The 25,621-nt window shown below is 38.9% G+C and overlaps 2 protein-coding genes across 3 annotated transcripts in view; one reads left to right on the top strand and one right to left on the bottom strand.

Annotated features, from left to right (window-relative positions):
* Nucleotides 1–25,621, top strand: part of Gtf2f2 (general transcription factor IIF subunit 2) — a 120,322-nt gene that overhangs the window by 46,930 nt on the left and 47,771 nt on the right. The window contains exon 5 of the mRNA XM_031362802.1: nucleotides 21,297–21,378. Within this exon, the coding sequence (XP_031218662.1) occupies nucleotides 21,297–21,378 (82 nt within the window). The remainder of the gene's footprint in view (nucleotides 1–21,296; nucleotides 21,379–25,621) is intronic.
* Kctd4 (potassium channel tetramerization domain containing 4) lies at nucleotides 1,145–24,382 on the bottom strand. Of its 2 annotated transcripts, XM_031362800.1 has the most exons (4): nucleotides 24,336–24,382; nucleotides 22,797–22,886; nucleotides 21,971–22,220; nucleotides 1,145–7,238 (listed from the first exon to the last, which is right to left on the bottom strand). In XM_031362800.1, exon 4 carries the CDS (start codon nucleotides 7,043–7,045, stop codon nucleotides 6,266–6,268), a length of 780 nt encoding a protein of 259 aa, XP_031218660.1. In that variant the 5' UTR covers nucleotides 7,046–7,238; nucleotides 21,971–22,220; nucleotides 22,797–22,886; nucleotides 24,336–24,382; the 3' UTR covers nucleotides 1,145–6,265. The 2 variants fall into 2 exon arrangements, with proteins under 2 accessions (XP_031218660.1, XP_031218661.1); XM_031362801.1 differs by lacking the exons at nucleotides 21,971–22,220; nucleotides 22,797–22,886; nucleotides 24,336–24,382 and adding an exon at nucleotides 15,020–16,005.

Genomic DNA, 25,621 nt, shown 5'->3' with positions numbered 1-25,621 from the left:
AAAAAAAAAAAAAAGTTGGCTTGGGGAGGGGGTTCAAAGCTAGTGCTCACTGCTGTGCCCAGTACTGCACCCCAGCAACGCCATGCAATGGCATTGCTCCCATAGGGAATTGTATTCCCAGCACCTCCTGCTTTTCTGACTTGTTCTGATTAATTCATATGCTTTTCCCAAAAGAGCGGTCTTTTACAATGTAAAAGTACTATCATGTACCACATACTGTCATACAGCAAGCCATGACCTTTGTGCAGGAGAGAGCGGGGCGGTAATCGTTGTCTTGTTGGAATACCGATAGTTTCTGAGGGAATCTAGCTTTTTATATTATTGGTACTTCCTGTTTGGATTTTGAAATCCTCAAAACACACACAAACACACATCCTACTTGGATTTTGAAATCTTCAAAACACATACATACACACACACCACGCATGCACACACGTGCACAGAATCCCAGCATACACTCTCACAGACACATAAGTAAAAATATAATATAACTTTTAAAAATAAATGAATTAAAAGTAATTGTGCTTAGATTTTGAAAATTACATCCTGTAGTTAAAAGGACAGCCTTGGAGTGGTACCAAACAATTAGTTGGTGTTGGTGGTATAGTGATGAACATGCTTAACTTCCAGAATAAACATTAGGAATGGCTTATATTTAATATATAAATAGCCTTTGAGTTCACTATCTCATTGTCCACTGCCAAAGTTGTATATAGCACAGTTTGCTATTTGAACATTCATTGTTAGTGACCTTTCCTTTCTCATATACACACTAATGCTTTTGCTCTGCAAGAAATAGACTAGAATCTCCCTCTTCAAACTCATAAAGTAATGTACATTTTTAAATGTTTTCATAACAAAAAGATATGTGAGATGATATATACCATAATTAGTTGTTAGCCATTCCATAGTGCTCATATATTTCAAAACATCATGTCATAAGCATATAAGACTTTGTTTAATATATTCACATGTGTATGAAAAATACAAAAAAAGTCAAAATGGTTTATCAAAATATAAGACAACAGTATCTTCAATCATAATTATTTTAAAAATTCATTAAATGATACACCTAAAATAAATGTGAAATCATTTCTGTAAAACTAAATTAAATGATGAAAGATTTAAATTCAAGGCAGTATTGAGATTAAAATTATTTATTCAGCAATTCTTAAGAATTCTAAAAAAAGTTAATGAACATCTGTTACAAGGAAGTAAAATCAATGGAGTATAATTAAGACTAAATTAATAGACTAGCTCAGTTTCACACTTTAATGTAGAAGAATTTGTGCTTTATATCCTAGAAGATATTAATCAAAATTACTTATATAAAGTTGAGCCTTGCCTCAAAAAGGAATTTCTAAAAATTAAGTAGATCTTTATAGATAATTATTAAGAATTGTTTTTCAATGTAACCAGATAGACTAAGGTCCTACACCAGTAAAACTAGTACAGTTGAAAAACCTGTCATGGCGTTATAAAGGAACACAGTAGAGTTGTCCCATTCTTTGATATCTAATAGAGTTCCCATTTTGTTTTTGTTCTTTTAATGTCTAATTCAGTATTTCACATATATAAGCTATATACACATTCACTTCCCACACGTACACCCTGTAGCCAGTGTAGGGACTTGCTTATGCTAGGCAAGCCCTCGACCAGAGTCATCCTCAACCCAAGTTGTGGACATTTTATTTTGATAGAGGAGTTTAGTTAAATATACGTAACTTAAAATAGCATTCAGGATACAGTTAAGAAACTTGTTTGGTAGAAACACTTTAGCCAATTATGTATTTTTGTCAAGAAAAGATGAATGTTATCACCTCCTCACAAATTATTTCAGGTAAATTTAGATTTCACCTTAGATAGATTTCTGTGCCCAGCAAGTGCTTATTTAACATTTCCCCCTTGGCTTGTTTACAGAGCAAATGAATTTTAATAGTAGCTTAAACGGAATGTGATTAGGAAGCCAGCTACAGAAGTAGTGTGTTTTGGAGCTGTTCACATATATTCACTGAGTTACAAGCTGTGTTGGATGGTCTGTGTTACATCTCTGCTTACGAGCAACAACCATTATGACTCAGACACTAATTTTAACCTCAGCCAACATCTTGCATTGTGAGGTATTTACTCATAACTTATTAAATAGGCTTAGCTTTTAGATTGCTTTATCACCTGTACCTTTCCGACTGATTTTAAAATTGCTGATAAAATGCTAGCTTATTTTGTTGTAAATTTTTACATAGAACTAGAAAGTCTGAAGAGAATCATGTTTTTAATAATTGAATGAAGTCTATTTTTCTTATGTTTTTATCTTAAAATAACTCACTTTATTGCATAAGAAAGTATATGTTTATTAAAAGATTTGTACTTGTTTAAGTAGGAAGCATAAGTTAGAATGGCCCTGCACTTTACATGGCTAGCACTTGTGACTAGGAGGATGTGCTTGCACTGGGTAAGGTTTTTAACACTCTCCTCAAAGTCTGAACTAGAAGTGCTTTACATACAACTCACACTTTAAACATCCCCATGAAGAGGTTAAAAGTTTGAAAAGATTTATTGACTTACCATTCTCTACACTACTTTGTAGAAGCTAATAGAATCTCATTTCAGAACTCAGGAGAATTTTATTTGAGCATGTTTTACTCACAATGTAAGAAAAATATTTTTTCATAATACAGCTAATGCAGGCTCTAAAAGATTAAACTTTTCAGCAAATCTGATATGTAAGAAATTTAGATTCATAAATAGACAAATTTGGATATTCTTTAGTCTATGAGATGGATGATTCACCTCAAGTTCTTTAAATGACATGACATTAAAAATGTTAGTTGCTTAAAAAAAGTTGTTTGATATTCCAAAATTCAATTTTCCACTTAACATTTTTAGAATACTTGCATTGTGAAAGTGTACAAGTAAGACAGACTGTATCTGGTATTTTGTATTCGTACTGAGTTGTGAATGTAAATGCCTGTTTTTTGCCAAGTTCTAGATTAGGCACTAAGGATCTGAGTGGTCTGATTCACAGGAGTATGTGGTGGTGCATCGGAAACCACTGAACCTGGGCTGTGGACCTTGGCTTCTTGCTAACCGTGTATGAAGTAGGGAGGGATTCTTAACCCTTACTATCCCTGTAAGAAGATGAATGACTGTCCGTTTGCTTGAGGATTGAGATATCTAGCTTGATACTAACATACAGTAAAACACTTGAAGGCTGCCCCAGTCACTCACACCTGTAACCCAGCTCTAGGAAGCTCAAGGTAGGAGGGTCATCAGGAGGTTGAGGCCAGCCTAGCCTACAGAGTAAGGCCCTGCCTCAAAATGAAATCAGACAACAAGAACTTAATGAATGTTACCTTTTTATTAGTAGTGCCTTATAAGTAGCACTTATGACTTCAGAGAAACACTAGAACAAGCTTATTCCGTATTTTCATCTTTAGGCTGGCATAGAGTCATCTGCTTTTTATTATTTGAGGTCTTATGTTTCATTCATTCTTCATGCTGCACAGACACATTTTACAATACAGCAGAAAGCCATAAGCACATATTTGTTTTTCATATTTTAAAGTTGGGAGCAAGAATCACTGCATAGGCTAGGTCCAAATAGCTCCAGAGGTGCTCAGGTCCTGAGCGCCTTTACCCACTTCCTTTAAGAAGGTAAAGAGACACTGATGAGTTCTTTATAACATTTGCTTATGAGAAAGAAATTACACAAGTCATTGAAACAAACTGTCAGGGAAGCTCTGCTCTTGGCCCTTTGTAAGATATCAAGATATCTTAGATCCTTGTAAGTGTTTTAGAAAACTAAAAAATTTAAAACTAGACATTTTCTGCATACCTACAACCCAACATTTAGGCACTTGAATCTATAAATACAGTTAATTTTGAATTTGCAAAGATGCATTTCCTGTCGACTACTAATTGTTGTAGATTAGTGTAGTGTCTTAAAGTTTAAGGACTTAAATCCAGATGTGAATATTCATTTAAAGAGCTACATAAACATACATCAGATTCCTTTGGTAGTTCATAACAACAGCAATAAACTTCGTTGTGAAAAACTAAATTCTCTTGTGAAATCATGAGAAGCCTTTCTTGTAGTTCTGAGACTGGTTCAGCTGCATCTCCAGTAACACATATCAGTACATCTTTATTATCTGGACTGAAATCTTGATAGAGAAAAAACTTGACTCTGACAGTAAATCACTACCAATTTTTTTCATTATCAAGTCCAAATGCCAAGGAGAGCTCAACCCCTAGTCTGGGGAGGTGTATAAACAGTTGAATGGCAGCCCCTGGTCTGGGGAGGTGTATAAACAGTTGAATGGCAGCCACTGGCAACTGTACATTTTTTAAAAACTGTTTCAGTAGTTCCTTTAAGTCCTGATTAAGCCATTTATAGTTCATTAAGAAAATTTGATGCATAAGGTGAAGCATTTTTTTCTTAATGTAACATCTGAGAAAATTATGTAGTTGACATTGAGTGTTGTTTTAGTATGAATTTTAAAAGGGCTCTGTTTGCACAGTACCTTTTAAAGAATTTCTTTTAGTCTGTATAGGCAACTTTTATATTTCCGTAGATTTTGAAAGTAAAAGTCCATTATAGTTAATACTTAATATTGAGCTTTATTCTAAATTTTATATGTAGTCAAAATGTTGTATGATTATTTAAACTCAGCCAAGATAATCAACAGGTTTTGTTGGTTTATTTAATAAGGTTGGATTATAGTTGTTAGTTTCAGTGATGGCTTCCCTTCCCCCTTTTTCTTTCTTTTGCTTTGTCTTTTTGAGATAGAACCTCACCTAGTAACCCTGGCTGGCCCTGCCTCCTTTTTCTTTCTTTTTGCTTTGCCTTTGTGAGATAGCGCCTCATGTAGTAACCCTAGCTGGCCTTAAACATGTGTTAGTCCTCCTGCCTCAGCTGGAGGGATTCATGAGGGATTCAAACATGAATCACAACTTCCAACTTGTTTATTTTACATTTAAGACAGTTTGTTCTTAGAAACCATTAGGAATGATGTAGGTGAAACCATAGGAATGATGTAGGTGCTCTTTGCAAAGTAAGTGGGCAAGGCATGCACTCGCGCTTAGAGTTTAGCTGAGAACAGTCCTTAAACAGTCATTCATAAAATAAAGTTTAAAATTTCTGTAAATGTTAGCATGAGATAGAAGAAATCAGCACAACTCTGAGACTCTGAGATTTCGCGTCAGAAGAGATATTTTTAGTGTAACATAGCAAGGAAATTGAGAGATGGTGGTGGTGACTTGGTCAGGTTTTAGTATGAAATTTTGAAGGACTTTTTTACATAATAGATTTTGAAAAGACCAGTAAAGTTCTTCTCTAAGAGTGTTGTTGAATAATGTTCATTTAACATTTTGAGCTTGAAAAATGAGCATAGAGTGATTGTGAAAATAGGCTCTTCCACTCTCACACCGTGCACTCAGCTGGGACCAAACCACCTATGCCGTGCTGTACGGTAAAGTACGCTTGCTAATTTTTGTCCCTTGCTGACCAGCAAGGTGCTGTAGCCTGACAGTTAACTGCATGAGTGCAGAATATCGTGCATAGTCATCAAATGGCACTATTCGTTTTTAAAGTGACACATGTAACTTTTATTGCAATCATTAATACAAGCAAAGAAGCTAGCCGTGCTTTTATTTTTTATTGTTTTCAAGCAGTTTCCTAGAAATTTGCAGCAAAATATCAATTTAGCCATGATTCTAGTATGAAATACAAGAGCTATAATAAAGCTTTTGGTGCCTGCTATTTTAAAAGTGAAATCAGTAGCTCGAATGTGTTTTACCGTCCCATTTTGATTCACTGTCACCCCTGCTTTAGGTAGCTCTGTGCATTTATTTTGCTCTCCATGTTTATTTTATAAACCAGTTCATCTTCTTCATGGATTTTTGCTCTTAAGTAGAAAAGATTTTGGATCGTATGTTGTTAGCATTTGCTATAGTGAATGATAGGTGAAGTACCCAAGACATTCTCATTGAAAGACAGCTTAAGGGGAAAAAATAAATAGCAAAAGCGTTGTCTTTATTTACAGTTTAGAAGACCACAGCTTCAATGTCGGTGAAAATGTGATGGCAGAACACCCCAGAGAAGGACATCTTAGTGATAGATTTACATACCGTTAGCTCACAGTACTTGATTAGCAGCCGGGCTCTGGACTAGCTAGCTGAGCACGTTGTTTGGGATGCCTTTGATTCTGTGGCTTCTGAAGCTTGCTGGCTGCATGCTTGTTGCCTTTGTTCACGAGGCAGGTAATTACTTGATAAAATGAAGTGCATCGCTGTGAACAATTGACCCTTTGGAGCAGTCCAGACTGGTCAGCAGTCTAAACCCACATTTTAAAGCCATCATTATGGCCTCAAACTTAAGAGTTTCCAAGGTGCAGACAAAGGTGTTGTCTTCCTTTAGTACAAGTCGAGTGCCGTTCTCAGACTTGATGAAGTATTTAAATTGAATGATATTTGATGACACAGAGAACTCCTCTGGAAACCCATCCAGCCTGCTTTTGGATACCAGAACAATTCGAGATTTTATTTTTGATATGAAATCAGGAGCATTACAGAAGATTCTCAGTCCTTGCGAACGATCGTGGTTATCTGTTATTTCCAAGAAAGTAGTCTCTCGGGGTGTCAGCTGTTCTTTTTCCCACCTGGATTTCACTTCCTCTGCCAGTCCTTTGAGCTGGAAGAATTCTGCTTCTTGAGCAAGAAGTTGATTTTCTCGAAATCCTTCAGGCAGCAGAAGTTCTCCATTTCGTAGGAAGTTTAAGACATGCCTGAAGAGAAGCCCGTCCCTGTCTATGAAGTAATGGCCATCAGCATCAAATGGACAGAGGATTTTCCCATTTACGATACCTTCAAGGAAAGTGTCTGGGTACTTGGTCAGTGTCTGCTTTTGAGTAATGTATAAATATCCACCAACGTTGAGGGTCATCAGTGTGGATTTGCAGTTCTTGCCTTGCTCAGCATCTTCCAGGCTGTTGTGCCTCCCTTCGTACTCCCTTTCCTTTTCTCTTCTGATTATTTTACGCTCCATTTTCAAGATGCTATTTCAGCTTGTTCTTCTTGGCTTGGAGATTTTTTTTTTCTTTTAAAAAAGAAACACTACCACACAAGCACGCCTTTATTCCGACCCAGCCTGGCGATGCAATGAAATGCTGGTAGCACCGCCTGCGCTGGCAGCTGGGTTTTGCAGTAGGTGGCGTGTCAGCTATGCATGCAGGAGCTTTCTGGAGTAAGACAGAAAAGAGAATTTGCATTTAACTGTATCAGGGAAGGGATTTGTTGCAAAAGGATTTCTATGTCTGCTTTTTGAGTAAATGAGACTTATTCACAGTAAATTGACTTTCCTTTACCAGTTAAACTGCCACTCCAGTTTAATTCCCAGGTAAATAAGAATTTCTGTCCATTTCTAAAGGTCTAAATCATTAGACTAATACTGAGTTACACTGTCACCTTTTGGAAACAGTATGTGATGCACTGGTATTATTTAAAACTAAATCATAATAGGAATCCTAAGGTGAAAGAAACTAGCATATAGAATTTTTTTCCTATGAAAGTACAGTGATTGCAGTGTTGTAGACCTAGACAAAAGTATCTAGGCTTGCTGTTGTGACATTGCATTTGAATTTAGTTGAATTTGTATGTATTTTTGATTTGTGTCTCTTTGTTAAATGAGAAGAAATTTGCATAACTTTTTTCATAAAAGATTGTATATTTACTTATTTTTTACTTCAAGGTTACAAAAGTCATGTAGACTGGTTTTGTAGTATTCATTCTCATTTTATTAGTTAGAATTTTGTATAGAAAATCCATGAGCTTGTTTTATCCTGCTTCAGTGCTGCAGAGAATACTGTAGCCATGTACACGCAGGGAGAAAGATGATTCTGCATGCCTACTCGGTTATGGTGTCATGGGCAAGTTCGGTTTTGCTTGTTGTCTCACAAAAAGTGATGGAATAGTGTGAGCGGGATGCTTCCCTGTCCCTTCATCCTTAAAATTGCCTTCCAGGGCATTTTAGGATTCTAGGCTTACACTTCTAGAATCAGAGCCCCAGAGATAAGAAATCTGGGTGTGTTTCCAAGATGTATTACTTGAGCAGCCTGAATACTAAATTACCCTAAGGAACTCTGTTGTGAGAGTTTGGCTTTTATATGAAAGTCACTTATATTTCTGTTGAGTTAATGTTAAAATTTTAAAATTATGTGTATCTTGTTAAAGGTATTACAATAGGTTCTCTTTTTAAAATGCCCAAGTTTTATTTTCTGTAAATAGGGTTAAATTTTCATTAGATTTTTTAAACTATATATATTCATTATAGCAGATAATGAATTTAACTTTTTTTTTTCTTCTTTTGGTTTTTCAAGACAGGGTTTCTCTGGGTAGCCCTGGCTGTCCTGGAACTCACTCTGTAGTCCAGGCTGGCTTCAAACTCAGAAATCCACCTACCTCTGCCTCCCAAGTGCTGGGATTAAAGCTGTGCACCACCACTGCCTGGCTGAATTTAACATTTAATACTGAGTTTTTCAAAAACTAATTGAAATTGGACTAGAAGTCTAAGGCATAATCAAGTGGGAAGATGAGATTCAGCTGCTTTACCAAAGATGAAATTTCATTCCAGAGAGCTTTGAGTGTTTTACCTGGGTTTGCAGCTGCTTTGATAGAGCCATAAACCAATGCCTCCCTCTCAGCCCTCTAGCCTTTAAGAAGAATGTGCGCTTACGTCCTGACAAAGGGTGTGTGTGTGTGTGTGTGTGTGTGTGTGTGTGTGTGTGTCTGTGTGTGTCTGTGTGTGTCTGTGTGTCTGTGTGTGTTAGAATGAAGTTTTATTATGGATGTGACTTATTTTAAGAACTAAATAGTTGTGTGGAAGGTACCATTTTGGAAATCATGGAGTTTTTGTTACTACAAGTGATTAACATTAGCAAGAGCATAATAGTTCATAGATACGTACAGTCTTCTCTCTGTGAACTGACAGGACACCTGAATCAATGCAATACGATCATATTTTAGGGATAGGTTTTCTGGCATAGCTCAGCCTCCTTGATCTGTCTGTAGATACCTTCATGGGACAGCCCTGACATTGTTGTTTCTATAGAGCAAGCTTCCATTGGGGTGGTGAGCAGGTAGAACAGGCAGCTTTGCTATCTTCTACCTGAAGCCCACTTATGGTTTCTGCTGCCAGAATTTCAGCACCGCTGATAATCTGTTTCTTCAGATTATCACAAGTCTTTCCTGTTGTGTTGTGTTATTTTGTTTTATTTATTTGTTGAAATGGGGTCTCACTCTAGCCTAGCCTGTCCTCAAAACCTTGACAGTCTCCCTTCTCTAGTCTCTTCAGTGCTAGGATTCCAGGTGTGAGACACCATACCTAGCTGAATAGGCTTACACTTACCATGTGCCTCTTACCTCAAAGACTTCCTCACTCTTGACTTCACTATGGTGTGCTTTGTGTCTACATATGTGCCATGTGTGATTTCCTTGCTAGCTTTGGTTGCCACTGGTAGTGTGACTGAAGCCTTCTCATGGTACCTTACTAAAAAGAATGTGAATCCAGGGCTTCCCTTTTGTGTCTTGTCTGCTGTCTTGCATCTTAAAAAAGGAAACTGACATCTAGTAGATGCCACCTCATCCATATTACTGCCATTTCAGCCACATGATTGCACTCATGGAATTACAGGCTTCCTTTGATTATTGCTGTCTGTTGTGGTCCTCTTGCCAGCTTGGCTTTCGTGGACTCTTCTATTTATTTATGATTGATGCTTGTTGTAGGTAGTCAGTTAGCTCTAAAACTATATAATAGTGCATGTGACAATATCAGAGATGGTCCTGGTTTGTATGACTATGTTTCTCTGCCTCACTACAGGTACAGAGTAGAATTGATTGGGCAGTCCAGCAATTCTATCACAGGAGCCTAAGCTGTGCATCAAAGATTGGCTCCTAGATGCTTTTGACCACCAACTTAAGAGTGTCTTGTCTAACTTTGTAGTCAGGTAGACTGTGAAAAGTAGAGGCCCTGATTTCCTTATAACCTTAATTTTTTATAAGAGTTGGAATACACTTTTAATACTTGCATGCACTCATCCACAGTTCTCAGAAGTTGAGGCCAGAAGATCCTGAGTTTAAGGCTATCCTAGGCTACATAGTAATACTCTATTTCAAAATAAATTTTAAAAAAAGGAAAAAGGAGAACAACATAGAGAGAACTTCTTAAACACCATAATCATGAACCTTACAAAAAGAGCCCTTCAGCAACTTTGAGAATTTAAACCAGTCCTTCATTTGAACGTTTCCTGTAGTTAAGTCCAAAGCCTAACCAACTTCTGGGAATACTTCCCATTATGAGGTAGGTAATGCTCATCTACTGTCTGTAAAAAGCAGAATTTATTCAAGGCTAATAATGGAAGGAATCCCCATCTTTTCTACCAACTCTTAATGGGAAGTGATCAGCATAGGACATAGTCACAATATATGCAGGCTCTGTATGTTGTGCCATGAGAAGAAGCTCCCTCCTGATTTGACAAATACAGGAAGGGGCTAATGCCCACAGACTCAGCAGATCCCTCTTCTGTGAGGTCCCAACACTGCATTTCAGGGAACAGCAGTGGTTTTAGGAGCTTCCATTAACAGAAAGACCCTTGTCTTCACATTCTGTATCCCTGCCAGAACTTTTACTTATTTTCACATATGCTTGTATTGCTTATCCTTTGAAATGGTGAGTTCCGTGACTTTAGAAAAAAAAGTGAAAACTGGAGCTGTCGCTCGTCTTGGCTCCTCTCTGACCATGACTCCCACTCTGTTTCCAGTGCATTGATCTGTGCTTTGACTTCACTGCTTTTACGAGCTGAGTTTCTCATTTGACGAGAGGCTTGTTTCTTTATAGTCCTCTGTTAAAGCATTGGCTGTGAGCAGCATTCATACTGCTATTCCCTATGAATATTTTATGTTAGCCTTTTTGTTTATTAAAAAATAAAACACCACTGAATGAAAGCATTTTCATGTAAGTCTAGTTCTGTTTGCATGTCAAAGTTTAGTTGTGTTTGAAATACAAAATAGCACTGGCTGTTTCTTTGGGCCAGACTAGTACTGACATAAGTACAGTGTCAGCTAACTGAGCACAGCATCACTCATGCTCTGCAGAGGACCAGCATCTTCCTGGAACACTCCCTGGGCACAATCTCTGGCCAGAAAAGGAAGTGAATGTGTCATTCATACTTCATGGCTTTACAGTGCTGCCTCTCCACAGAAGCTGAGGCCTGTGGCTACATTGGCAATTTTTTTAGCCTTTTAAGAGTACAGAAAACAAGAGTGTTCTGTCAAAAGAGCAAATAAAAATGATAGACTAGCTGAGAAGTTCAGGTAAAATTCCATTCCACGTTCTTGCTTTTTTGCTACAAAGACAATCTTTACAACTTTAACTCTTTATTCCTCCTTTGTAGTCATCTTTGTAGATGACTGTTTCAGTAACACTTACGTTTTATAAGTAGAAGTTAAACTTTAAAATTATTGTTTAATGAAGAATTTGCTTTCTAATTTGTATTTATTTAACTTTCCCTCCTCTCTCTCTCTCTCCCTCTCTCTCTCTCTCTCTCTCTCTCTCTCTCTCTCTCTCTCTCTCTCTCTCTCTGGTATGTGATTGTGTGGGCATACAAGCTGTGACCCACACACATCATAAACCGAATAAATAAACAGGACAATTGTGGGAATCTGTTCTCTTCTTCTGTCCTGTGAATTAAACTTAGTGTCCAGCACCTTTACCTGCTGAGGCACGTTGCCAGTCCTTTGTTTGTTTTTAATTGTGGCCACTTGAAACTTTTATTTTACCTAAGTTAGCAAAGATTCTGTCAGTTATCACATCAACTCTAGAATTATAATATTATACAAAACTCATTCTTGTGGTTCTATGGCAAAGTATAATTTTACTGTTGGGGGAAGTAGATAATATATGTTAATAACCATGTCTAGCCTATGAATGAATGAATGATTGAATGAATGAATGAAGTCTCACTTTTTTTTTTCACATTTAACATTCCTAAAATTATCTTAAAGCCAAAAATTAATGGCAGCATTTTGTTTCCTTACATAATGATGACTTTGGAATTGATGTCATTTTTAAGCAACTCTGAGATGCTCCTTTCATATGTCAGGAAATAAAGACAGAGAATGTTTGGGGAATGGGAATGAAAGAGGAGATGCTGAAGGGAGGAAAGGTTGCTGCTGAATACTAAATTAGTAAGAGCTGTGGAAACACCACCGCCCTGCCAAGGCTAAAGCAGGCCCTTCGAGGGAGTCCAGCCTGTTTTCAGAGCACTCCAGCAGGAGCTGAGAATCAGCCCCCATAAAACCAGCAATTAGGGAGACGACTCTGAGGGGGGGTCTTCTGTTTTGTTTTGGGGGAGAGTTTCTCTTCATAGCTCTAGTTGTCCTCAAACCCTGGAACTCAGGGATCTGCTGGGATTAAAGTCCTGCTAAGAAGAGGTCTAAATTTAAAGGAGTTTGGGTTTTGTTGCTCAGTTTGGTTTTTGTTCCCTGGCTGTTTAAGAAAGGAGAGAATTCCTTTTGCTCAGTTACACCGCTTTTCAGTCTGTGGCTGGCTAGGGCTGCTGCTTTGGGAGAAGGTGAGGCGGAGAGCATGTGGTAGCATGCTGCTCCCCTCATGGTAGCCAAGAATCTGAACTCTTGAAGGACAGGAGATCTAATCCCCGGAGTTGGAAGAACTTTTTTTTCTTTTGAGACAGGTTTTCTCATTCTAGCCTTGGCTATCCGGAAATTCCCTCTGAGATTTGCCTGCTTCTGCTACCCCACACCCCCCAAGTGCTTGGATTACAGTTGTGCACCACCACTGCCCTGATGGAAGAACTTTTTTAGTATTTGAAAATCATAAAGAACTCAACTGCTAGCTGGACAGTGGTGGCGCACACCTTTGATCCCAGCACTTGGGAGGGAGAGACAGGCGGATTTCTGAGTTTGAGGCCAGCCTGGTCTACAGAGTGAGTTGCAGGACAGCCAGAGCTACACAGAGAAACCTTGTCTTGAAAAAACAAAAACAAAAAAGAACTCAGCTGCTGTTACAGTAAAGAGAACAAGAGTTATTTGGGGCTAGGGAGATGGCTTGGCAGATAGAGCACTGGTTGCTCTTCCAGAAGAGCCAGGTTCAATTCCCAGCACCCACATGATGGATAATAACTAGTTTTAACTTTAGTAACAGAGAACCCAGTGCCCTCTTTGGTCTTCTGAGGGCACTGTGTGCATGTGGTGCACATATCTCGATACAGACAAAGCATTCATACATTAATAAGTACAAATTTTTAAAAAGAGAACAAAAATTATTAAAGGTTAGCTTAAGAGAACATGAATCAGACTTAACAATGTGGTGAATTCTATAATTTCAAATATAGCTGCTAAAGCTAGACAATATCCTTTGATCAGGGCCTAATTCAAGCCATAGGTTGAGTGTTCATAAAAGTTTAAATCTGAAATCCAAAGTGGGTTTTGAAGTTTTGCATTGTCGATTTTTGTACTAGAGGTGCTTAACTAATAGAGCCTACACAAATATTTCAAATCTATAAAAGTTCAAAATTGGAAACACTTCTGTCCCCAAGTCTGTCCTATATTACAATGCCTTTCACACCTCCTTTATTAGAACATAGTATTTCTACATATAAAAACCACATTTCTTTTTCTAAGTCTATTTTGTTTCTAGATTTTACTTGTCTTTTATGTGTGGCAAGTGTACACAGATGTATATTTACATGTATAGGTACATGTGTATGTACATGCATATAAATGAAGACCAGAGATTGGTGCTGCATCTTTCTGTCTATTGCCCTACTTTGTTTACTGAAGCACTAAACCTGAACTTACCAATTGGGTTAGGCTACCTAAACGGCTTGCCCCTGGTTTCTCCTGTCTGTGCCTCCTGAGTGCTGAAATTACAGGCAGGCAACTGTGCCCATCTGACTTGGAGTGAGTGTGTGTGTTTGTTTGTGTGTACTTGTGCACATGCACACGTGTATGTGTGGACTTAAATACAACTTGAATACCATGGTTCATATATGGAGCACAGAGGACCGCCTCAGATATCTGTCCTTGCTTTCTGTATTGTAAAGAGTCTCTTTTCGTTGTTCACACTGTATACACCAGGTTAGCTGGCCCATGAGCTTTTGGGGATTATTCTGTCACTGCCTCGCATCTTGCTAAGGATCATTAGGATTATAGACATATAACACCTTCTCTAGCTTTTCTCAGGCTCTGGGTTTAAACTCAACTCTTCATGCTTGCATGGCAAGCGTTTTCTCCACTGAACCATTTTATAGTCTTGAAAGCAAAATTGGGAGTGAAACCTCTCTCTGTGCTTAAGGAATTTTGTGTTGACTTAATCATTTGTTGTCTGAAATCTAGTGAAACAATGACTTGTGAATTTGGCCTTGTAGAAGAAATTAAAGTAATGCATATATGGAAGTTTTACAATATTGGTTCACCAAAAAAACCAACAAAAACAAAAAACCTGTTTAGTAACTATAGGATGACAAGACTGTCCAAACTTTTGTCCACATTTGCTAGCTTGCTTTCATACCCTTAACCAAGCATTTTCCTTTCTGCTCTTACACACAGCCTGTCACCAGCAGGTACTCTCAGGCAGGATCGAAGCATCTGTGTGTGTCTGCACCTCCTAGCCTTCTTTCTCCCCATCCATGAAGAAAAAGAGAAGGATAAAGAAGTTAGGTTCTTCTCTAGATCTTGAGACTACTTCTCAATTACAGTTCTAAGATTTTGTTAAATTGAGTATTTTCAACATATTGATTTGAATGGTCTTATAAGAAAGGCTGTATTATCTCAAATTCCTTAAGGTCAGGTAAGATCAAAATATCAGTTCACGAATTAATGATGATTACCTTTCACTTCTTAATAGGGAATACTGAATTCACTTATCCCACCCCCAAAAAAACTTCTAGGAAAATATACAAAATGAGGAGAAAAGAGACTACTGGGAATATTAGAAATCATTTACCTTTTAGATGCACATGATTAGTAAAAGTACTTCTCTTCTTTTTCAAAGATGGTAGGTGGAGGAGTGATTTGTGGATAAGAGGGTTACTTCAAGAGTCTAGAAGAGCAGGTCAGAATCTTAGTAACTAGCCGCCTAGTTGTGTTGTAGCTGGAGTTGGAAGGGTCCTTAAAGCTGTCCATATGCAAATGGATCTCAAGTAGTCTTGTGGAAATGAACTTCTGGATGCCTGAGGACTTCCTAACCTGGCTGATCTCATTGCTCACATGCCAGTGCTAACACACACCCTTCCTGCTTCCTTACTGCTCTAAGTGCTGAAGCAAGGGCTTCTTTACTTCTCTTCCTTCTCTTCCTTTCTTCAACAGAATTGGCACTAAGCAAATCTGTTTTTAGTGTTTTGTTTTGTTATGTGTTTATTTGTCTGGTGTTATGTTTTGTTATGTTATTCATTTAGTGTTATGTTTTATTTACTCTTTAATTTTCTCTCCATTCCTACTATACTTACTAAGAGTCTTCTGGCTATAAAACAAGAATAAAAATTAATAAAACAGGGCTGGCGAGATGGCTCAGCAGGTAAGAGCACTGACTGCTCTTCCGAAGGTCCTGAGTTCGGATCCCAGCAACTACATAGTGGCTCACAACCACCCATAATGAGATCTGACACCCTCTTCTGGTGTGTCTGAAGACAGCTACAGTATATATTATGCCTAATTACAGTATATTGAGAGCAGGGCCGGAGCAAGCGGGGCCATCCTGAGTTCAATTCCCGGCAGCCACATGATGGCTCACGGCCATCTGTACAGCTACAGTGTACTAATACACATAAAATAAATAAATACATCTTTAAAAAAAATTAATAAAACAATCTGACCAAAAAGTTGGGCAGGTTAGAAAAGATCTAAGAGGTTGTTTTCCCCCCTATCATTCACAGAAGAGTTAATGCCGAGGCCTAGGGAAGGAAGTGTGAAAGCTGAGTGAGTGAAGACTCCTAGTGAATGAGCTTGTGTGTCCCCTGCAGACTGCAGCCAGGACCATGTGCTCCTTGGCATTGGGAGTTTGAGTCTCTGAGATGGAAATTCCCAGCACAAGAGACCGTCTGGGGCCCATCCAAAGCCAAGGCTGTGCCAGCACCATCCACCTCCCTTAGCACCCTACCTTCTCTAAATTCTTCCAGTTGTCAGGGTTTCTAGCGACGACGCTCTTTAGGATGCCCAGCTGGACATAATTTTTCTCTGTTTTTAATTCAATACTCTCTGAGCCAGCTTTGTAACACTTACAATTTTAGTATAGTCACATTGTGTAATATAGTACCATCGGTGATATAGGAGGACCAATTGTTCAGTTAAATTAGATGGTAGGAAATCATTTCATTATCAAGGTCAAGGCTACATTATCAAGTTCAAGTTCATGTCTCAAAAAACAAAACAAAAACAAGCTTAATAATTTCCTACAGTTTACCTTAGGACTTAAAATGTTTAGCAATCTTAATAATTTCCTACAATTTACCTTAGGACTTAAAATGTTTAGCAATCTAAAAATCTAAAATCTTTAGTAATCTAAGATAAAACTTTACTTTGGGTATAGGATAGATGCCAGTTGACCATCTTCTTTCTCTTTCTTGGGGAAATTAAACCTCTAATTTAAATGATCAGTTTGGGTTTCTTGAAACCCAAAGCAAGAACTTTGATACTGCAGTAACACTAATCAAATCTTTTGTCTTTGGTCTCCAAGTTTACAACAAATTTGAAATTATGTTTTTAAAACAATTTACTTTTACAAGTCCTTAACAAAAGACTTTCATAGAAGCAGCCCCAGGCGCCACAGCCCTTCTCTTAATTTAAAAGGTTATCTAATTCATAATCAAATTACATAATTACTTAAACCAGTATCAACAAGTTTGAGCAGAAGTATGTGGGAGTGCTTGAAATTAACCTACTACCCACTAGTATATGGTGAGATACTTGCATCTGTCGCTGTATTTAATAATGGGAAAATGCCTGTGTTAATCTGGGAATAAATTACATGAGGTATGTCCAGTGCTTCCATTATACTGAACCTGCCTGTGTATCTTTTTTCCTATCCTACTAGACCTGAAACTACTAGTCTGGAAACTGTTTGGGGAGAGTCCTGTAAGCTCAGTGTTTTTTCCCTCACATTTATCAAAAATGTGTTGTTTCCAGTGTTTTACATATCCATAAATAAGTCATCTTGGGGCCTTGAGTGACGGTCTGGCAGGACAGAGCATTTGTTGCTTTTCCAGAGGACCCAAGTTTGTATCTCAGCAACCACATCTGGTGCACATAAGTACCTGGAGCTCCAGCTCTAGAGGATTAAACCCCATCTCTGACCTCTATGGATACTTGCCACATGTGGCATGTACATACACATTGTTCAAGTTACATAGGTCTAGGATGGCTTTGCTGTTCTCTCTCAGAGAACCGGTGTTCTGTTCCCGGTACCAATGTCAGGTGGCTCACAGCCACTTGTAACATGAGCTCCTGTGGATCTGAGGCTTCTGACCCCTGCCAGCACCCATACACACAGTCATATAACTCACACAGGTATGCACAGATATGCATAGATAGCAATTAAGTTTACATTAAATAAAAGAAAGTTATTTGGGGGATTTCTGTATTTCTTTTTCATTTGAAACAAAGCAGTGTTTTGGTTTGGTGGTGTAAGCCTTTAATCCCCAAGTTTAGGGAGCAGAAACAGGTGATTCTGCATGTTCTAGGTCAGACAGGTATACAACAAAGGCAATGTAAATGTATTGAACTTTGAAATTTTTTGTAAATTCACAAATCAAAGCAATTCATTTGGGGTACATTATATGTTTGTGTGTGTGTGTGTGTATAAATATATATATCATGGAATGGTGATATCATGCTACATTAGTACATTTTGAGAATATATATAGTATAATATATATACTATATATATTATATATATATATATATAGTACAGAACAAACAATGCATTCACCTCAGTATTCCCTGATCACAAGAGGCATGCTTCCTTTATCTCTGCTATTTCTGATTTGCCTGGCCTCTTGCATAGCAGGCACTTGATAAATACATTGTACATGTGTAAAGGGTCATTATTCAGATATTCACATTATTTCAAATTGGTCCAAATGGTAGTTTTTTGTTTTTGTTTTTATGTGAGTACACTGTCACTCCCCTCAGACACACCAGAAGAGGGCATTGGATTCCATTACAGTTGATTGTGAGCCACCATGTGGTTGCTGGGAATTGAACTCAGGACCTCTGGAATAGCAGTCAGTACTCTTAACCACTGAGCCATCTCTCCAGCCCCAAACAAGAACAGCAGGGGTGTGTGTGTGTGTGTGTGTGTGTGTTTTAAAGATGTATTTATTTATATGGGTACACTGTAGTTGTCTTCAGACACACCAGAAGAGGGCACCAAATCCTATTACAGATGGTTGTGAGCCACCATGTGGTTGCTGGGAATTGAACTCAGGACCTTTGGAAGAGCAGTTGGTGCTTTTAACTGCTGAACCATCTCTTCAGCCACCCAAAATGTAGTTTTAAATAAGGATTTCTGTATTGATATGTACAATTTGTAATTACCAGCAATGGTGTGCAAATGAGTACTTTAAACTAGAATTCCATGGACAATACCTTTCCCCTGAATTTAAGCAATTTATTGAAGAAAAGATGCATGGTTTGTTAGGGGAAATACAAGAACATGTTCCTCTAAAGCTTTAAGAAGTATGTGTTAGCTTTAAACAAAGAACAAGCAAATCATGTTTAGGGAGGCCATTCCGAAAGTGAGTTGGCTTCTTAAATTTAAGAGAGGAATTAGGGGAAGCAAACTGAAAAATAACTAACACTGACTAGTTCTTGGGAAAATTTATTGCTAATGATTAAGACTTTCCATTTACCTTGTATAACATTTGAAAGCAATTTTAGGTTTGTGAACATATGGTGAACAGAAAAGTATGGTCTGGAGGAGTGAATATTATTGCTCTGTGTGAGTAACTTTTTTACTTCATGTGTTTTGCCTACATATATATGTATGTGGACCACATGTATGCATAGTGCCTGCAGAGGTCAGAAGGGGTAACAGATCCCATGGAACTGGAGTTAGGGATTATTGTAAACCCATATGGGTGTTGGGAACCAAACCCTTGTCCTCTGCAAGAACAGCAAGTGCTCTTAACCTCTGAGCCATCTCTCCAGCTGTGTGAGTAACCTTAACTGAAGGATAGAAAGTGGTGGTCAAGTTTGAAATGAGCAGGAGCCTTGAACTTCCTTTCCATCCTTTCAGGTGTCATATATAGAGAGAAAAGTGATAGCAGAACTCTTTAAGAATTAAATCCAGGGTATCCTTTTGGAGTAGGTACTGCTAAATAGGTAGGAAGCATTAAAGGTAGCCGTTTTATCATTTAACATTAGTAAATACTTGGATCTGTGATTGAAGAGTACTATGAGAGATGCTACCGCAGACTGACTTTGTTTTAAGAAAGCATCAGCTTACTGTCTCGTGTTGGACTTTTCCTCATATCCTTAGGATCCTCCACATATCAGAATTTCCCAGATTTTGTTTGCTATTATTGTAGATTGAAGCATGTTCTTAAGACTTTCAGTTTCATCAGAAACAAACTGGAATATAAGATATGTGTTTGCCAGGCTGGACCTAGGCCTTCCGGCTTATATGTAGCAGATGTGCAGCACAGTCTTCCATGTGGGCCCCAAAAAACTGGAACTGTCCTTAAAGCATATGGGATATGTTCTTCTGGTAGGACTGCCTTGTCTGGCCTCAGTGGGAGAAGAAGCATCTAGCTTCTCAGAGACTTGAAGTGCCGGGGGGGGGGGAATCCAGGGGGTGCCTCTACACACTCAGAGGAAAAGGGGGATGGAGAGGGAGGAAGGATTGTAGGGGGGTATGACTGGAAGAGGAGCAGTGAGCGAGATGTAAAGTGAATAAGTAAGTAAATAAATAAATAGATTTGTGTTTGCTTTGAGAATGTTCAAAGTCTGGTCTTACTGACTTGACTCATGACAGGCACTTATTTTTAGGTTTACAATGTAAAGATTGTGGCTTGTGTAGTGTTTCTTTGCTGGCACACTGTAGTGTGAAGTAGGTATGGGTCTTGTCGTTGTGCTGAGGAGTTTTTGTATTGAGGTACTCTGAGAATATTTAGTTCAGATGGTATGTTTCATAATTAGTATTTAGGACCACAGGCTGTAACTCTCTAGGAAGGTCACTGGAAGATTTTCTTGTGTAGATTGTATAGATGTGGTTCCATATGAGTCTGTTTCATTCGGTGTATCACTGTTCATAAATCAAGCATGTGCTGCTTGAAGACAGTGCTGTATGTGAATCATCTTTGATTCTACAGTGCCCACATGCTGCCTTTGCATGGTAGTCATTTATTGAATGGAATGAATGAAGTAAGTTACCCTGAAGAGATGAATCAGTTGCATTCCTAGTTAGAGGATTTCCTTAGTCTCTTCTCAGAGCTCAGGTGAATTCTCATAGACATATGACTGACCAGTAGCTGTTTCTAAGCAGTCTTAGATCTTTCAGGTTGTCATAAAGCTGCTGTCTGTGAGGGGCATTCACATGCTTCTTACATAGTAGGACATGTCCATCAACTTCACTCTGCCACAGTGCCTGATGCCAGTGGGCTTTAAAGGGCCAGGCTTCTCTTTCCTTTCTCCATTTCTCCTGGGTTTTGAGTCAGGGTCACTATAAGAAAGAAACTTGCATTTCTGTTTAGACAAATATTCATAGTAGATTCACTGTTTGCTTTGTGTGTCGCCCAAGCTGATCCATGGTGTAAGCATCCATATCTTCCTCCGCAGTGCTACAAAATGTGCCATCCCCAGCTTACAGTTTACACTGACGCTGCCCAGTGTCAGGTTCCTGCCTGGCTGGTCCCCACAGGATCCTCTAGGAACTCATTGTGTGTATATGGACCTTTGATTTAGTGCTTTAGACTTACTATTATTTCTAGAGTTACTTGTTTTACAGATGGAATCCTCTACTTTTTCATTAGATTGAATGACCTTTGGGTCTTTTTAGTCTGAGTGTGTAAAGGGCCAGTGTAGTTCAAGGAACAAGCCAGAAAGGCTCCAGTTTCAGCTCACTAAGAATGAGGCTTCACTATTCTCCTAGTTGCTGTTGCTATCAGCTTACTGCTGTACTTTTGTTTCCTTGAATTCTATGAATTATGTTTAGTTATGTGTCAAAAATGCCATCTTGGAAATGAAGGATATTGCCTCTGAATATGTTTTCCCCCTTTCCATTCAAGATAAACTGTCATTGGAAGGAATAGTGGTACAGAGAGCGGAGTGCCGGCCCGCCGCCAGTGAGAACTACATGAAATTAAAGAGGTTAGTGCTTTGTAACTTTAAATTGATACTCAGTATTGTTCATGGGGCTTAGGACACATGCTATGTTCTTTATTGGCTTCATACAAGCCATGGTTTCTGTTTGAAATGTTTGCTTACAACACTTTGGGTTCAATCCAAGTGTTCGACATGGTGGCATGCACTTTTAATTCCAGCAGTTCTCTGTGAGACTAGCCTGGTCTAAATAGTGAGTTCCAGGCCATCCAGGGCTAAATAGTGAGTAGTAAGACATCTTCGTTAGAGAGATTTCAGAATCAGCTGTTGGAGTTATTTTAACCTACTGTATCACGTTCTAAAATCAGAGCTGATAAGGTATTTTTTTCCTAGTTGTACTTATGTAAGCTTGTGTGCATGCGATTATGCAGGTGTATGCACATTTGTTTGAGTGTGGTGTGGCGTGTAGGTCAGAGGTCATCCGAATGGTGCCTCTGGTGCCTGTCTGTTTTGTTTGTCTGTGTTGTGGTGGTACCCTGTGGTTTGGGAGACCCTGTGTTTTGAGGCAGGGCTCTTAGTTGATGTGGCACTTGCTACTTTAAGTGGCCTGGCTGGCCTGACGTTTCAGGGAATTATTTACCTGTCTCCACCTCTCGGCACTGGCATAGTATTGCACTGTTGCTTAGGTGCTGAAGAGCAAATTCAAGTCTTCGTACTAGGCAGATGCTTTTCTAATGACGCCACCTTCCCCACCACAAGTCTTGGTTTTCTAATGCCATGTTTCAGAGGTCTTCGTACTGTTTCATTTTCAAAGGCTGTAATTTCCCGCAGTGAACATGCATCAAACGACTGTCTGAAGAAGCTGACCAGAGTATCGCCGTGCTCTTGACCTATTGTGAATTTTACAAAGTTGTATATTGTTAATGAGATTTTTGCTTCAGCCTCCCAACTTCTGTATGCCATTAACATTTTGTAATCACTATTTAAAGACAATGACTTTGAATCAGTATCCCTTTCTCCGCCCCAACCCATTCCCCCTCTTTGGTGTTTTGAGACAAGGTTTCTCTGTGTAACCTTCCCTGTCATAGAACTTGCTCTGTAGACCAGGCTGGGATCCAACTGCCTCTGCCTCCCAAGTGCTGGGATTAGTGTGCACCACCACCACCTGGTGAATCAGCATTTTTTTAAATCCTGAAATAAATTAATACCAGTTTCATGATTCGTATTTGGTAGGTTTCAGTACCATGAGATTAGAATTATCTATCTATCTTATCTGTCCCTCTACTCATTCATTCATTCTATACTGTCTGCCAGGTGCATTTAGGCACTAGAGAAACAGTTGTGCATGGGATAGACACTGTTGCTAAGCAACTTGTTTTAGGGGCTGGTTGTAGCCATACAGTGCTTGCTGCTCCTAGAGAAAGTGCTGCCTAAGAAGTGGTCTCCTGGCAGTCCGGCTTTCTTACCTGGGAGACAGGTAGTTGAACCCAGCATCTTTAAGGTCACATTGTGTTGTAAATTTCCCCCCTTTTCTTGATTGTATTCAATGCTGTTTCCTGGAAGGGACACAAAAAAAGGTTAGATGTGGTTTTTGTTCTTTTGTCTAATCTTTCCCCAAGTTTAAGTGCCTCCCTGGGGCAAGGAAAAGAATGACAGTCAAAATGAAAATTAGCTTTGTAAAACTGTCAAAAGATATTTCATTCTTTGTTTGCAGCCTATAAAGTTTATGCTATAATTATGAGCCTTTTTGAAAAATGATCTTCAGATAACTACAAATGTTGAAAAAGTACAAAATCAAGCATTAGGCTACTCATGAAGACCTCTTTGTGGTTTTAATTTTTCCATAAAGGACTTGTGTCAAGATGAGAGCAGGCAGGACACCTGCTATATCTGCAGAATATCTGCCTTTTACCAAAATGAAAATGGAAATTATATAGCTTTAAAAATATATTATATGGCCAGATACTCATATTTTAGTCTTAAGTGACTGCAGGAAAGAAACAAAGTGATTCAGGAAATGCTGATCATGTGTTTCACAGAGCAGATGACATCAGTCTTTTGAAGGTGAAGATTATTTTGACTAAGTAGAAAAAGATGAGGGTGGGAAGAACCTTCTGAATAGATAGATGGGCTGTCATAAAGACCCAAGGAGGACTGTAAGTTCTGAAAGCCTAGATGTGTAAGCTTGTGTAAGATGACAGGTGCCACTTCTGTCATGAACTCTACACACACACACATACATTATGTATCACACATGCCTGCTTGAATATCCTCTGCATTTCCAATATGTCAGAAACAACTCAGATCTCTTGTCAGAACCCAGTCCCCTCAGTGTCTTAGTCCAGATAATGCCTCATCCACCTCCTTGGTCCAAAACCTTTCCAACCCACAGCAAATGTGTCAGAAAATCTTGGAGATTTTTTTTCAAAATCCTTTTTTCTATAGCCCAGCCTTCCCTTAAATACGCCGCAGACGTGGCCCTGCTTTCTTCTGCTTCCTGCATCTTAGCCTGGTCTCCTCAGCACAGAAGCTGGACCGCAGTACCAGGGCCTTTTTTTCTGGGCTTTTTTGTTTGTTTGTTTCTTTGTTTTTTTGTTTTTCCAGTACTTCCTGTCTTGCTCAGAATGAAAGTCAAGTCTTTGTGATAGTCGGTGGAGGCCTCCATGGTCACCACATACGGTGTGCCCTCTCTCCTTCCTTGTCTCTTCTCCTCTGCACCAACCACTCCAGTCTCACAGACTAGACCTCCAGCCTTGCTCCCATCCCAGGCCCTTATGCTGGCTGTGGCTTTCAGCCTGAGGCAGCCTTTCCCTTTTTAAAATGTCCTCTCAAATATACCTTTTCATTAAGGCCCACCTAGAGCTCCCCACCTCATTCTCTAATATATCACATCTCTTAAACTATAGCATTTACCCAGTGTCTTAGTTAGGATTTTACTGCTATGAATAGACAACATGACCAAGGCAACCCTTATAAAGAACAACATTTAATTGGGGCTGGCTTACAAGTTCGGAGGTTCAGTCCATTATCATCAAGGCATGACAGCATCCAGGCAGGCATGGTGCTGGAGGAGCTGAGGGCTCTACATCTTCATCTGAAGGCTGCTAGTAGAATACTGGCTTCCAGGCAGCTAAGGTAAGGGTCTTAAGCCCATGCCCACTGTGACACACCTACTCCAACAAAGCCACACCTCCTAATAGTGCCACTCCCTGGGCCAGGCATATACAAACCATCACACCTAGCTTTACTTCTAACCTCTCCCTACTTCAGTTAAGGCTCTCACAAGAACAGAGGCTTTATTACTTTTTTGGCTTTAGTTTTGCTATATATCTGTGTAGTTCTTTCAAGGCACATAGTAAGGAGTCAGTAAATAATTGGGAAGTAAGAGAAAGTCAGAAAAATAGGCCTGAAAGTTAAGAGCTTCACATGCCATTTAAGGGGGTGCTGACAGATTTTTTTTTTTAAAGCTGGGTAGAATATAAAGATTGTATTATAACTGGATCACTCTGACCATAGGCTAATGATTAGAAATAGGGGAGGAAGTGAGAGACTGGAGAGATAACCCAGACATAGAACATCTGAAAAACTTGGGAGCTGCTTCAGAAAAGAGTTTGGGGGATATTCTGAGGAAATGACTGGGACTGAGTAAACTCAAACTTGTGTGGTTGTGAAATGACAGATTTCTCTAGATAGAGATGGCTCTTATAGCTTGTGTGTATGTCCCATTGTGACTATATCAAATTAGCGCCATTCCATCCTGTATACCGTACAGAAAGGGTTATACTGATGAAGGAGGAGGGACTGGAGGATTTTTGTAATTTCCATGTCCAAAATCAGAGGGTGCTCCTAAGATTTTTTCAGTCTTTGAACCTGAAAAAAATAAATAAATAAACCACACGCACCTGCTTTGGTAAGAATATGTTTATTGGCATTGTAGCAGTGAGAGTGGAAGTGTGCAAGTGCCATTGAAAGCAAATGGAAAGACAGAGTTCCAGATGTAGGTAACATTGAAGCAGAAGTATTTGAGAGCTGAATTGGCAAGAGGGATATCCCATACCTTAATATTGTACATATGATCAAATTCTTCAGGCACTCTTATGGTTGCTATCTCATTAGTGACATTCACATGTTTTGATAATCTGGCTCCTGTCTCACTTTCTGGCGTCACTTTTAGCTACTCCTCTTTATATAGAGATGGTTAGGTCACACTTCAGGGTCCTAATCCAGATATGCCTGAGAGTTTTCAGTGTGTGCCTTTGTTACATACATGCTGCACTCTCCACCTGCACAG

Source organism: Mastomys coucha, unplaced genomic scaffold (genome assembly GCF_008632895.1).
Source record: "Mastomys coucha isolate ucsf_1 unplaced genomic scaffold, UCSF_Mcou_1 pScaffold9, whole genome shotgun sequence".
Taxonomy (NCBI): Eukaryota; Metazoa; Chordata; class Mammalia; order Rodentia; family Muridae; genus Mastomys; species Mastomys coucha.
Note: the sequence above shows the minus strand (reverse complement) of the source record. Positions and strands in the feature narration are given on the sequence as shown.

Coding starts and splice junctions, on each gene's coding strand:
- Kctd4 (XM_031362800.1), bottom strand. CDS start 7,045: ATGGAGCGTAAAATAATCAGAAGAGAAAAGGAAAGGGAGTACGAAGGG.